The 14,788-nt window shown below is 38.9% G+C and overlaps 1 protein-coding gene across 1 annotated transcript in view; it reads right to left on the reverse strand.

The window, feature by feature from the left end:
• Positions 1–452: 452 nt before the first annotated feature.
• The window catches only part of ANO5 (anoctamin 5), a 55,723-nt gene continuing 41,387 nt past the window's right edge, over positions 453–14,788 (reverse strand). The window contains 13 exon segments of the mRNA XM_032111407.1: positions 453–4,188; positions 5,031–5,136; positions 6,203–6,384; positions 7,188–7,393; positions 8,963–9,052; positions 9,055–9,093; positions 9,471–9,515; positions 9,518–9,566; positions 10,173–10,223; positions 10,225–10,325; positions 10,328–10,342; positions 12,724–12,946; positions 13,611–13,685. Coding sequence (XP_031967298.1) covers positions 3,967–4,188; positions 5,031–5,136; positions 6,203–6,384; positions 7,188–7,393; positions 8,963–9,052; positions 9,055–9,093; positions 9,471–9,515; positions 9,518–9,566; positions 10,173–10,223; positions 10,225–10,325; positions 10,328–10,342; positions 12,724–12,946; positions 13,611–13,685 — 1,404 coding nt within the window. The 3' untranslated portion in view covers positions 453–3,966.

Raw genomic sequence — 14,788 nt, forward strand, 5'->3', positions numbered from 1 at the left:
GCAAGTCATAAACTTCAACCCAGAGTCCCTGTGATTTAATCCAAAGCCTTTCACTGGTACCAGAAGTGAGTTTTAAGAAAGATCAAAATATGTATAGTAAGACTTTACCAGTCCCTTGGGAAAGCTTCAGCTCTGCGATCTTTTCCAGTATATGTACTCAAAGCTATTTAAAGTGCACGTACGTGAACCACTTGTGCTGTGCGTGGAAACTGCATGTGTGACTGAGAACTTGAGAAGTCACCTCAGGTCCTGGCATTGCAGGAATAAAAACTGTATCCAGACAATGCAGGGAAAAGCAGCCTGGCTGAAAATGGATCTGTATGAACATTACACACATGAGTTGCAGAAATCTGTATGAATACTTTTCTCCAGGAGGCTCTCCAGGCATTGACTCTTAGTACTTCAGCTCCTCTCTCAATTCTTGGAATTTTCACACACAAGTTGACAGCACATTAAAAATGAACGCAGCTTTATTTGCTAGATTTAGGTCTTATTAAATGTGCATATTAAATGTTAGCAGAATGTTTAAAAAATTTATTCTGACATTAGTGTATCATATGTATCAGCAACATACTCAGCGAACAAAAATGCCACTCGGTTACACGACAGTACAAGTCAAACAAGTGGAATAGCCAGAAACTCCCATCTATTTTCACTCCATTCTGTTGCCTCAAACAGACATCATTACATAAAAAAGTAAAAGCATAGTAAGAAAACTTTCTAGAAAAAACAGTATAGTGTCTCATAGTAGCATTCTTCTTTTGCAGTCCTTTGCTTAGAACATACCACACTAAATCTTCCCAAGGTATAAAACCTAAATTTTAATTGCAAAAAAAAAAAAAATCCCTGATTGTATTACACCTGAAATGTCAATTTTGTTTTGTGTCACTAATTCTAATGAGGCAATCTATTGTTGTTTAAATTACAGTAATTGCAACACAGAACTTCATTCACTTTGGTTAAAGGGCATTTTTAGATACTGAATCACATCAAAATGAAATATTCCAACAGTAAGAATCAGCACATCTCCAAACTGACCAGGCCTTCCTTACTTTTGTCAGTTTTCAAGAACACTTTAGGAAACTTATGTGAACCATTATAAACCCAACCATACTGACACCTTTAGTCAAAATACTTGCTTAATGGCAAGTAAAGGCAAACTATGATGTAAAAAGGTGTTAAGACTAATTTTTTTATGTGATATTAGCTTTTAGTATGACAACAGATTCTCTTTTCAACAGTTTCTGTATATGAAGAAGTAATGCTATGAAGTGTAATGACATATTTTTAAGATATATACACATTTCTTTCTAAATAAGCTGATCCCAGGTTTTCTTCCACTTTCTATTGTATGGTACAACATATACAAAACATCTATTTGTACTGCATTAAATAGCAAGTGATCTTAAAAAATAAGTTTGAAAGAAGCACGAAGTAGGAGTCAAAACATCAATTCAAATTTAGGGTCTGCATGCAGGGCTTCTGCATATCAATGCTGTACCCCAAACAAATGTATTTCCTTATTTTTCTTCATCTTGCTTTTAAACAGCATCGTTCATTCACAACACACCTATTTTGCTGATATCTTTTCAAGGGTAGTATATTAGGACACTATTACTAGAAGAAACTAATCTTCCATAAGCAAAAATAGTACATCTAACACTGAATTTCCATTCTGTTTTCCGCTTCAATCAGGTTGTACGTTTTGCACAGAAATATCCTTTTGCATCTCATTACCTTTCTGTTTGAAGCAACTGTTTGCATTGCAAACAGTAACAAACCCACGCCATCTAAATAAAGCAGTTTAATTAGCAGTTTATGTGCAAGATGCAGCACAGTGCTTTCATTGTGCAAATTGTGGTGTTTGATATGTGATTACGACTGATGGCTGATACTCTTCTTTGGCTTACACATTAAGCAGCAGAGCTAATTCATTTACACATGCATTCTTCCAACAGATCCATTATCTCAAATATATTTGAATATTCAAGAAGATGATCAGTTCATCATGAACATGAATTGCCAATATGCTTGATTGATCAAGCAACCTTAGAGAATGAAGGTGAATAACTTACAGTAACGAGAAATGTACATCAGTATCCACTCCTTGACTGGCAGCCAAACCACGTGATGTGTGCTCGAGGTAGGCACTTAATATTAATCCTTTAGCTAATAACAACAGCTCCACTCAGGACATTGATTTAAAACTGTTACAACATTAAAGTTACTTGCCAAGTACTCCAAGACACAGGCAAGGTTTGCTAAAACAAAATACCCTAAGTTGTGGTACTAGTAAACAGTACATCATTCAGCTGATATGGAATACAAATCTCGATTTTTATGCGTATACCCGCGAGGAAGTATAACTTTCAAAGTGCAAATAGAGCAAAATTTTCTAATTTTGTCTACCTGGTGTATTCAGCATGAGAGAACTCAATAATCCGGTGTTATGACAATCTGCAGTCTAGGCATGAACTGCTCTCCAAGAGTCCACATGGCACTGAAACCCAAGTGTGCCAAGGCAGGCATGGTTTGGTAACACTGAACAGCTCTGTCTGCAGGTTCACTATATCCTGATGCCTGCAAGCACATTTTGGAAATGGGCACTGCCCTGCAGAGATCATTTTCACACCTTTTTCCAAATGCAAAGAAACAAGGCACTAAGCATGGAAGCGTTGATATGTTTTAAATATACAGCAAAATCATAAAAATTCCTATCTGCTTCAAACTAGAAAATGATGGCACATTCTTAAACAGCTGGAAGCTACTTTGCCAATAGTTTATTATACATTTATAAACTCAGTAACTTCATAGAAAAGCCACCTAACAAAAGAGAAAAAAAAAATTCCTTCCCAAAGATTCAAAATGGGAAAAAAAACCAACCCAACCCCAAGCCTCAGGCTACTACGTATAAGGACAATAACAGCATAAACATAGATTATCCGGCATGCTTAAAATCTTGTGGATAAAAATCCAAGACCAAACCATTCAGCTAGATCTGATATGGTGGTCCAGCTCCCAATCCACTGCCATGGAGTACAGGCACACTCCATGCATCGAGGACAGACACACAGCTTTAGCCCTTTGCTGGCATTTCACTGAGAATCCAAACAAAGAAATAAATAAATGAGCAACTTTGGCCAAAACCAATGTCAAACACAATCTTCCAATGGTAGTTTTTGAGAATGAGAAATTAAGTAACTGTTATTCTCCAAATCACATACATCTTTTCAAAACCCCCTGCAATTAGGTGATTCCACAATATCTGCATTTAAAGAGAAAACTCTTCGGTAAACCATATCTTTATGAAAATAAATTATGGCTTTTTTTTCCTGCACTAGTATGAATTAACTGAATTCTGTGCCTATAAATAATTCCAAGTGGAATTAAGCCCATATGTCTTTAAAGATCAATTACTTCTACAAAATGTACAGAAGTTCAAACCAATGTTTCATAAGACATTATATGAATATATAAAAAAAAAACCCCAAACCTTAACCCTTCAATCAGGAGTGTTCTATTTAAGTGACCACAAAATAAAAATAATAATTTTTCAACATTTTCCACAGCAGTGGTCCTCTGTGGTATCCTTTTCAGTCAGCTGAGATACAGCCTGGAGTCTTGCAATTAGCCACACAGAGGGGGCTTGGTGGTAAATGACCTTATCATGTGTCCTGTGAGCCCTTTGTGGTTAACAGCGCTTATACCTGGAGTCCAAATTCTAGAATTACAAGATTACATTTACTACCCAAAGTCATGGGAAAATAAAAACCAGTGCCGAAATCATACAGTTAAGTAGATTTCCTAAAACTTGTAAGCTCAGTAAAACTTTTAAAGAAAAGTCTATCATCTTTGGACTGAAAGAGAAGGGTTGAACTCTCCTACAGCTTTCAACATGATGCATACTGAGCAAACCACAGATAAGAAAAGCTAAAACAAGCTAAATCCCCAACAGTTGGGTTTTGGCTACATTGCCCTGGATAGCTCCATTCTCCCTTCCGTGGCGATGAACTCCTTTTCTGTGGCTTGTTTATCACCTTGGCACAGTCTCTCCTTCAGTTTTTCAAGTTCATACTCATGTAGGATTTTTTGTGTTAAGTACTTTTCACGTTTTATTTTGGCTTTCACATCTGCAGGAACATCAGGAATCATCCATGCTACAAAGAACTTGACGATGAATACAACATGCTAAAAAGAAAAAAAATTAACAACTCATTACCAAATGAAACACCTTTTGTTTTATGTGTCACCAAATGGGTCACTTTTTGTTCACAAACAGAATACATTTCATTTGGCTGTCCTGGAACAATATATACCAAATTAATGTGTATTTAAGACGTGCATGAAGATTAAAACACACCGTCTTATGGAGAAATTTTAATTCCAAACCATTAATGATTTAGCAAATCCAACAGAAGAGTGTCAGGGCCTGAATCTTAACCATCACTTTTTAACTCCTCTGTGTGATTTGTTAGAAAGTTCACACAGCTGTGCTGATAACACTTAGCTTTTGAGAGCTGATGAAACACAGCAGGAAAAGTGATGAGAAGAGCACTTTAGCTACTCCGTTTTCCCTTCATAACTTGCAAAGCAGTGGCTTAACACTGAAGTGCCAGTTATCCAAACTATTGATTTAGCTGTTTTTAACCAATATACATCACTGCAAAACGCTGTCTGGATTTTGAATACAGTCATCTCACATACAGCTCTTTAATGAAAGCAAGACGAGTGGAAGTGCTAGTCCTGGTGGCTTTCATCTCTTACACTGGCATAAAGACTTTTTTTATTTTGCTGATTATTTTGATCAACATTAGCAGTCTCCTCAGCCATTTTCACTGTTCCTACTCTGAGGTCAGCTCGCTGAAGTTAAAAGGCCCAGTAATAGTAATCATTTAGGACATGAGTACTCGGTTATTACCTAGGGAACAGATTATTTTATACTCCCAGCAATTCTGTTTTCTGTAATATTAGTAACAATCTAGAAAATCACAAGGTACCAGTGTTAGAAGAAAATTTCGTTGGGAACATACCTCCATAATAATTATAAAGGCCAGTTTTGCAGCAAGAATGTGCCAGAACTGCATAGTGTGAAAGTATTTCCTCTCATGATCTGGAGGATATCGATAGTCTCTGTACCTGTTGGAATGACAGACATGCAAAGGTGAAATGTCACAGTCAGCCTGGGACAGACTGCAAGCTTAGTGACACTTACAAGCAAGTATAGCTGTCACTTAAGGAACCTTTTCTTGTTTTAAATGGTCTGTTTCCTTTTGCAGAAAAAGGTTGCCTCTCAATTTGTTTCTATCTTTGTGTTTGCTTAAGCACCCTCACATACACAGCAACAGAGCAGAGATGAGGATGTGAGACATGAAATTTGGTACACAGGTTACTTGTTTTTCAGGCAATGGTCAAATAATACAGGACAGAGTGATGGGATGTATCACAGGGTAATGGGCACGGATTGAATAAATGTGACAGACATGAACAGATTACGGACTGGACAGATGCAGAATTTCATTAAAGGACAGACTCGAGTACATGTTCTACACCACCAAATAAATGTAGCTTCTGAAGGTGCTGGGGTGGTTGGTTTGGGGTTTTTTTTGTTTGCTTTGAGATTTTTTTCATCAAATCAATACTCTTCTTTCACCCTTTGCAAAGTTATTTTCCAACTATTCTAGAATCTCCAATGCTTCTGCTAGCAAGAAAGGACTACTTTTTAAATGGATAGGTCTGATTCTTGGTCTGATCAAGCAAAATAAGGATTGATTTAAAATACCATATCTCATTTTCAGCTTTGGAATCTAAACATCCCCTTTTTTCTGCTTCCTTGTCCACTTATGCAGCCTAAAAATCTTTGAAAATACAGGCTGAAGTTCACAACTTCAAGGATATAAATTTCCTTCCTCACTCAAAAATCAATAGTGTAATTAAGTAAACAAAAAATCCAATGAAGAAAAAGCAAAATGCACATTAGCAACGAGACTCTTAGGGGTGATTTTTTTTGTGGTGATTGCTTTTGTTATTGGCTTGATCTCTTACCACCTCAAGCATTACCTTGTTGATAGCCTAAATATTACCTCGCACACTTCAGAATGATGAGAATGACATAATTTATTTTCTAATGGACTACTTAGATCTGCATTGATTTTTTTATGCTGTATTCTAAACCAGGTGATAAAATAATTATTATTACACCAACCTGCATATGACAAAGTTTTCTGGATTCTCTTTAGGTTCATTTCTCTCAGGAAAATCTGAGATTAGAAACACTGACAAACTGCTGTTTATGTATCCAGACATAGGTGAATCTTCATTTTCAGAATAAGCATAGTAGTAAACTAAACGAGGGATCATATCTGATGTGAATGCAACAATAAAGGCCTGAAAAAAAATCGGAATAAGAAATTAAGAAAGTGGCACACAAAATTCGTGAGCAGATTTATAAGGGGGTTGTGGTTCTGTGACTCTGGCATTACCCAGAATCTATTAAGAAAGGGTGAGAAGCATGATTAGGGCACTTCACCTTGGTAAAAGATGCTGAGTGCAGCCTCCGCACATTTTGCCTGGAAGCTTGAGATACTTAAGGTGCTGAGGTATCGTGCTACGTTGGCAGTACCTGCAAGTGGGTTTGTTGCCTAAGACACACTAAAAAGAGGCATCTCTTTTGCTCAGTAGTCTGCTTTACATATGCTTCTGATGAAATACTGGCATAGCAGTGTATATATATAAGTTACCAGCTTATAAAAACTACTTGGAGGCACTGCTCCCACAGGGGCATCCAGAAGCAGCTGACTGAGCAGAGTTCCCACAGAACAGGCCTCATAGTGACAAGGACAAAAATGCATCTGACCCACAGAATTCATCCACCTTTCCTGTCCCCTACAGTTCCCTCTGGGCAATCAGGGTGCTTCATCAGACTAAGCTTCGTACTGGCTTATGCCACTCCAAAAGGCTGGAAAACACACACAACTGAATGAAAGATTATGGCCAAAAAAATGTGGATTGGGAGCTGCACACTGCCAACATACGGACAAGCCAAACCACTTAAATGGTTTGATGGTATCTTTGTAGGTTAACAAGATACAGTGTTGATGAAGGAGAATAAGTATCAGCTGGTTTTTATTTTTTCACATTTTGAGTACATGGAAGAATCAGTGTTGATGTAGCACAGCTAACATACTTACATTAGTGACAACAGACAGGATGGCCATCCCGTTCAGGATTTCCTGCCACACTCCTATGCTATGTGCTTTTGCAGCCACAGGTCTTCTGTACTGAGTGGTTAATTTCCAGGAGTCTACTCGAATCTCCAGGATATTATTCATCAGAGCAAGAAGGGGAGCCAGGGGAAAGGATGCCACAAAGAGGGTAATGAATCCAAACTGAATGACTGCAAGGGAGAAAAAAAAAGTGTCAAAATCTGCTCTTCCAAAAGTATCCTCAGAATCACAGGGGTCTACCACTAGCAGACAAATGGCAAACTTCTGCCATGCTACTCAAGCCTGAGCTAAGTGACAATCAGCCCCAGCCCCAAGACTTCTCCTGTCGTTTCAGGCTGCCATTCAGCAGCACCCATAGGAATGGGCATTCACGTTCTCTGAAATGATGCCAGCAGTGCTGGATACCAATCCTTTCAGGGTGCTGCAGTTCTCATATGACTGGTGTGTAACTGCAGGGGAATTGGGAGGTATTCATCCATCAAATTTTTCACTTTTAGGCCAGTTTTATTCTCTTGCAGTTAGTTTGTACAGATAACACACCTCACAACCTTACCTCCACCTATTGTTACTGATTTAATCAAAACATTCATACCAATTCTATATGCAACAGTTCCACTGGGGAGTCTTGACATTAGTTTAAGAATTGCAAATAAGATATACAATGATCCTTTCAGTTGTTACCAAAATTGAGTATCTCAGTACAGAATGTGGTAATTCTTGGTGCACAGCCAATACTGCCACTGTATTTCAAATAAAGGAAACAGAGTGTTTCATCTGGTTTAGGTAGTGCATAAAAATAAATTCCCATACACCAGTCATTCACTCTTCCATGATTTCAGTGCTAAATTATTCACCTTAGACGAGCAACAAAATTCCTACTAGCTTAGCAGCCCTGGGACAATGTTGGAGCATAGTGGTTCAGTTCTGATTCTGGAAGAGCAAGGACATGGCTGGCACCAGTGATTGCTCTGAGTGTGTTAATTTCACAAGATCACAGCCCCGTATCAAATTACAGTGATAATAACTCTATGCATCTCTAGAACACTTAAAACTATTTCTGCAGAAATAAAACAATACAAACGTTCATTTTTCAACAAAATGTATCCTTGTAATAGCCAAATACGAACTTCTTTAAAGTCTCCTTTAGATTTAGCTTAGCTTCAGTTCTAGTTTCAGTTCCACAGGTTTTGTAAACTACTGTTATATGCTGACATGCTCATGTTACCTTTCAAAACCTGTATTTTCCCTTGCCCACACTCCCTCTGCTGGTCTAATAGACTGAACAGAAGCACTGATCAGTGCAAGACTAAAGCTGAAGGGATTCTCCTCTAGCAGTTCGTAGACCTCATGTCTGCAGTACCCATCCTTACAGCATATTTGGCACTCTTCCCATACTTAGAATTTCCACCGGCATCAGCTAAGAATATGCTTTGGAACAAGAAAGAACAGACACTAAGGCAGCTGCTGCACTGAGAATAATGTTCCTCATTCAAATGAGGAAAAACAAAAGTCTTTGCAGTGTTTCTGTGAAATTCCCAGCAGCTAAAGATGCAAAGACAGCTTTTTTTTTTTTAAATGGGCTGACCTATTTAATGCTTTCCAGCAGTTAATCATCCACTGTTATGCAGATGAAAGTGGTGGCATCAACCCACAAACAATTAATCGAGAAAATGTTCTTTTGAAAGTGTCAGTAACAAGGTGTCCTGTCCTCAATTCCAAATGTGTAATTTTAAACTTACCCATTTCTAAATATTCATAGAACAGGCCTAAGGCTCCAAATGTCTGCAGATCATGGTCTTGCTCCCAGCGACTGTATAAATTTTCGGGATATTTCTGGCTTTCCGACGACCCCACCAGTTACAAATCACAGCTGAATATGCAGAAAAAGTTAACATGAGAGAAGCAGATCAGATTGGTGCATTTAGAGCGTGGTGCTAATAACACCAAGCTTATGGGTTCAGTTCCTGCATGGACCATTCACTTAAGAGCTGGACTCGATCCTTGTAGGTCCCTTCCCCCTCAGGTATTCTGTAAAGCTCCCCTTCTTCTGAGCAAGCTCCTTAATACAACATGCTTCTATAAGCATGGTTTCCACAAAAGAGGCTGAAAGCCTCTATGAAATGAGTCTACATGTCAGAATTTGTGCTTAATTTCCGAGTTTCTTCTTATCTTCCTCATATGGCAATCACTCCTGCCAGGAATTCCTCTGGCTATAAGATGAGCATCTCAGTGTCAGAGGGAACTTACGGAACAATAGCCTCTTGGATATTCCCCAGATCTGTTTGCCAGCCAGACTATGGTGAGCTGTGTCGTCAGTTCTATCAAACAGCCCGCAGGATCGCACTGGTGGAAACAAACTGTGTGTTAATGGACATGAATAATGGGTATCACCCAGATAAACTATATTCTACTACTGTATAAATGCAAGAAAGGAGATCTTAAAACTTGGAAGGACAGTACTTAATTTCCACATGGACTGCCAGCTAAGCTACCCTCTCAGGAAGGCTGTTAGAGAAGGGCTTTCAGTGTTCAAAGTGTGAGAAGAAACACACACCACAACATAACCATTTGAAGACAGAGTAATTCAGGGATGCTTCAGCAGGACCTGCGTGCAGCACACACCCCTCAGCCCCCAAAAAGGTGAATCTTCTGCACTCAGTGAGCTCTCAAGTACCAGACTTTTTTTTCAAGACCTATGGTGAGACCTACTAGTATTTCAGGAGAACTGGGACCAAGAAAACCTTTAGGATTTTTCACTCTTGTGACTGACAGGTTTTCACTGCTGGTGTTTCCCTGTCTAGCAACAGCAGGAAGAGTCACTGGAAGCCTCAGCATCAGCTTCAGTATAGCCAGCTGAGGTCCAGCCTCAGTTCAGACCAACCCTGCAGTTGGAAATTTACGACTCTGCAGGTTGAAGGGAACAATCCACCTTAATTAAGAAAATCTTACCTCTTCATTTCGCCAGCGATTAAACATGTATGTGTAGGCACCTGGGTAACCCAACAAACTTCCCTTTGAAGAAGGCACATAGAAGGCAGGATGAATAGTAGTTGACAAACTGGAACAAAAACATTTTCATAGTGAGCCTGTTCTCATACTCATATGAGTTCTGGGGATCTCTGTGAAACCAGAAAACAGTAATTTTATGTTCCTTTATTCCTTTCAAAAGGATACAGATTCACAAATACTCATCATGTACAGTGACCTTAACGGAAAAAAAAGGAAAAAGAAGAACACCTACAAACATTTCAGCAGATGGAGTTCCTGCTTTCAGACACCCTACCCTTATTTTTACAATGCAACATTTGATGCAGGCAGGCAAAGGAAATTCATATTTAAAACTTTTATAAAATTTAATTTCCCCTTCTTTGTACTGTCCATTAGCATTTGTCCATCCCCAAAAGTTACACTACTTTAAGAGATCCAAGACGAATCTCGAACTAGCAGAATCTCCTTTAGTATGAAGATTTCACTGTAAGCACACACATGATCATTTTTTTTTCTTTGTGGTAGAGAAGTATGTTACAGTATTTTTTTCCCCAACATGCTGTATGTTTATACCATAAAAATCAGCAGAAACTGGATGGCCCATGTGCCTCTGAAAGACAAGGCTCATAATGGGCAGAAAAAATAGGGGGAGAGTACAGGCCATCTTGGAGGTACCAAACATCACCAAACTTTTGCTTAGGATTTTGCCGCCTTTTGCTGCTCATTGTCTATCACATTTATATTTTTAAAGGGAGCAGGAAGCCCTAAACATATTATTGTCAAATGTCCTGTCAAATGATAACACACAACCATTCAAGGAAGTAGCATAAGGAAATACACTACAAACATTCAAGTCCCTCTGAATTGCTCAGGGACCTGGCAGATGTGTTGAACTCACCTGCCTTATTGTAAAGTTGCTTTATATAACCGAGTAAACCGATGTTTTCCAAGCTTGGTGTAAGTTTGCATGCCAGAAGAACATGAGGTATTTACTGGGAACCTGATATTGGAGTGTAGGACAGAGCACTCAGGTGAGGCAGTCTGCCTAGCCTGCAGCTCCCTAAAATACTTTTATTTTCAGTGAGCTGTTAAAATACTGATGTGAGGCACACAAAGTTCAGAGCACCAGAGGCAGGTTATACCTGCTTGTCTCAACACCAAACTCTGGCCGAAGCATTTCAAGGTGTTCAAGAGTGAATAAATCTGGCAGACACTCCTGACAGCCCGGGCCAGGCGCAGCCACCTCGGCCGCCCGAGGAGGGCAGCAGTCCCACCCACACCAGTGAACTGTTCTGTTCCCCTGTAACACATAACCCCAGGTGGTGCTGACACTTGAGAAATCAATCGTCTACACTTGCAAACTCGCCAAATTACACTGCTGAGCCTTCACACTTATAATTCTTGATCCTCAAGAAAGCAAGATGAAAAAAATTACGATTTTCTGCTTGTTTCTGTGTTTGTTAGGGGCAATTTTAGTCATTACTTGTCCTGTTTCTGATTTGGCCAAGAGAGATAAGGAATACAGATCTCAGAGACAAGAGATGGCCTATGACAAATCAAAATAAACCAAATGCAACATCCCTTTAAGTTTCTGCAAGAAACACCTTCATTCTTGACTTGACTTGCAAGATCTCACAAAAAAAATCAACTGTTTTATGACAACTGCACAAACTGCAAGTACCTAATATTTTCAGCTCCCCTCCCCAAACTGAATATATTCTGCAATTATTTTGCTATGAAACACCTGCAGGGACTTCTATCTCTAAATCATTAAGGACAAATAAATGAAATAAAAAAACCCCCATATGTAAGAAGGGCTCTCAGGAAGGATATTTCCAGCATGCAAGCAAAGTCAAACACAAAATATATGACAAAAGCAGTCACTCTTTCTGGGCCTCCAGCTCTGCAGCGAGGTTACTGCTATCAATGGCTACTGCCACAATAAACACATCCTGGGCACAGCTTCTCATCCTGCTCACAACCTCTGCTTCCATCTGTGTAACTCCAAATCTGTAAAGCCAGAGCTAAGGGAATCAATGCTCAGAAAAAAATGGAAAATGTACTATCCCATCGCATATTTCCCACAGACTAAGATTTATGATTATTTAGTCTTTTTTTCTTGTAAAGATGGCTGTGATTTATTTTTTAAAATATATTTACAGGATTTCTAACTGAAATACTGCTAGTTCAAGACAGTCTGATCTTGCTTTGGTGACTCTAATACAACACAAGGTGATTTTTAACTATGTTCAGGTCTGTGATTGTCTCTGTAGACTAGTTTTAGTATAAGTAAGCATTATATGAAGAGAAACAAGGTTAGAGAACTACTGAAATGCAAGGAAAAGGTTGTATGGCCATGGATACACCTGAGTCATTGCTGCAAGCCACTGCATGGTACAGAGCTGCCATGTGCCTGAGTTGAGAACAACAGCACAGAACACCTTGATGGTGTTCAATGGAACCTTCAATGATTCCTTCAAAGTTTTGCCTACAAGTAAGTACCTCTGCTTACCCATATCAGTAATCCAGATGGCTATTCTCTCATAGAAGAAATTCAGTATCATGATGATGATAAAATTGAGGCAGGAGGCTGTGACTGAAGTTGCCAGCTGAGGGGTCAGTAACCCGCTGATGGGCTGCAGCGTCTGAGTGTTCTCCATGAGGCTGGCGAAGGCAGCGTACACTGCAAGGCGATACACTATCACAGCTATCATGCTGGCTATGATCAGGGACACCTGAGGAATGAGGGAGATTTGAAAGGACACTTCAGCTTGGTATAGCTATATTCTATAGCTATATGCATGCAGCTTTAAAAACAAGATGTAAAACCATCATGCTTTATATTTTTAAAATTTTATTCTTTGTGGATATGAGTTCAGCAGCACGGAAATGCAAATCAAACAGGCAAAACAGTTTGTTATATTACATACATTAAAACCAACAAAATTATTTTGTTGGCATAAGAAAAGCAGACAATAAAATGCCATATCTGAGAAAGTACAGAAGAGTATAGACAGGAGATGGAAAGGACACGCTAGATTAAACTGTCCACTCTGAAACTCACTCTGCATTCATTATTGTGAATTCTTTTCTTTGTTTGCCTTTACTACAATTTTTTCGGTGGTGTCCCTTAACCTCAAATAAGTCACAGAGAAAGTTATCCCCATGTTAAAATGTCTAATCAAATTACTAATTAGTGACAAATTTCCCATGTCTTTTTTAAAAAAAAAAATTATCAGAATTTAAGTGCACTTTAACTGGACAGCATGAAAATCTGCAGGACAATAATAAAAACATGTGTTAACATCACAATTAAAACCAATTTGTGTCAATGGGATGATTAGTAATAATCAACATCTCTGACATATGGTAAAACGATGATTAAAAAAGATGCTCAACCCAGAACAACACTGTAGCTCCTGAGATGCAGAATCTCATAGCCTGGCTAGTTAAAGGCAAATAAGGCTCCATCTCCTGAAACAGTCAAGTACAGCACAGTTCATCTTATTCCCACATTTTACTCCAGCATCGAGCAGCACACAGAGCTCTCACCAGCTGTATGAAAGTGCTCACATTTCAAGGGAAACCATCCAGAACCCTGTCCCTCTAAAATGGCAGACAGGACACAATTTTGAGTGTGCTGGGGGCGAGGGTGGGGGGTAGGGGGGGGCAGAAAGATCAGGACAGAAGTGGCCATAAAACTGCTACAAGTAAAGACAGTACCTGGAAAGAATGGTTAAACTTTTGCAAAATCAATCAGTAGCGAAAGGAAAAAGACCAACTTCCTGAGATGAGCAGACCACAACTATTACTGGAATGCTAGCTTAGCTGTCAAACAGCTCTGAGTCCACAACTGGACTCAAGTTTTATAAATTCTTCCTGCTGAGATTCCTTAAATTTGTCATTTGGATGTGCCAGTCAGAGTGTGCTTTTCTCCACTCCTTCAATTTTATTTGTTTTTTTAGTTGAAGAAATGGCTGTTAATGTGCTGCCAAGTTTGCTGCAGCACCAGGCAACTGGGTCTTAGCCATGCCAATATCCCCAGACAACACATGAACAATTTTCAATGCTCGTGTAAAGTTTTGCAACCAATTCTAGTTCCTAAAATATCAAGAGTGCATGTTTTATGACAGAATCTTCTATTTATGAACTAATGCCAGTTGGTAGAAGATGCAGTGAAAAATAAACCTGAATTTGATAAATCTTGGGACAAGGCACTGTAGAATGCTTACCCTCCTCTTGAAACAAGTCACAGAGTACTACAGATGGGTGCAAACCCCCAATGTAATGCAGGCAGTAAGGTGCAATGACAGAGCCTAAGTTTGATTGAATGCTTCATTATTTATGTAAATTAGAATTCTACTGTGATCAGAAAACCCAGATTCTAGCTATGATCTAGTTAGATAGTTTGGCACCATGAATAAATAAATTAATGATAGCCTCAAGATGGCAATTTCAGTTTTCAGTGCACTTAGAATTTTGAGTCATGAATAATGACAAAATAATTTTCTAAGTGAAGCAAAACCAGCTGTGGGACACAAGAAAGTCATTGTCCTGTACCCACATACCTTATTGGT

Source organism: Corvus moneduloides, chromosome 6 (assembly GCF_009650955.1).
Source record: "Corvus moneduloides isolate bCorMon1 chromosome 6, bCorMon1.pri, whole genome shotgun sequence".
Taxonomy (NCBI): domain Eukaryota; kingdom Metazoa; phylum Chordata; class Aves; order Passeriformes; family Corvidae; genus Corvus; species Corvus moneduloides.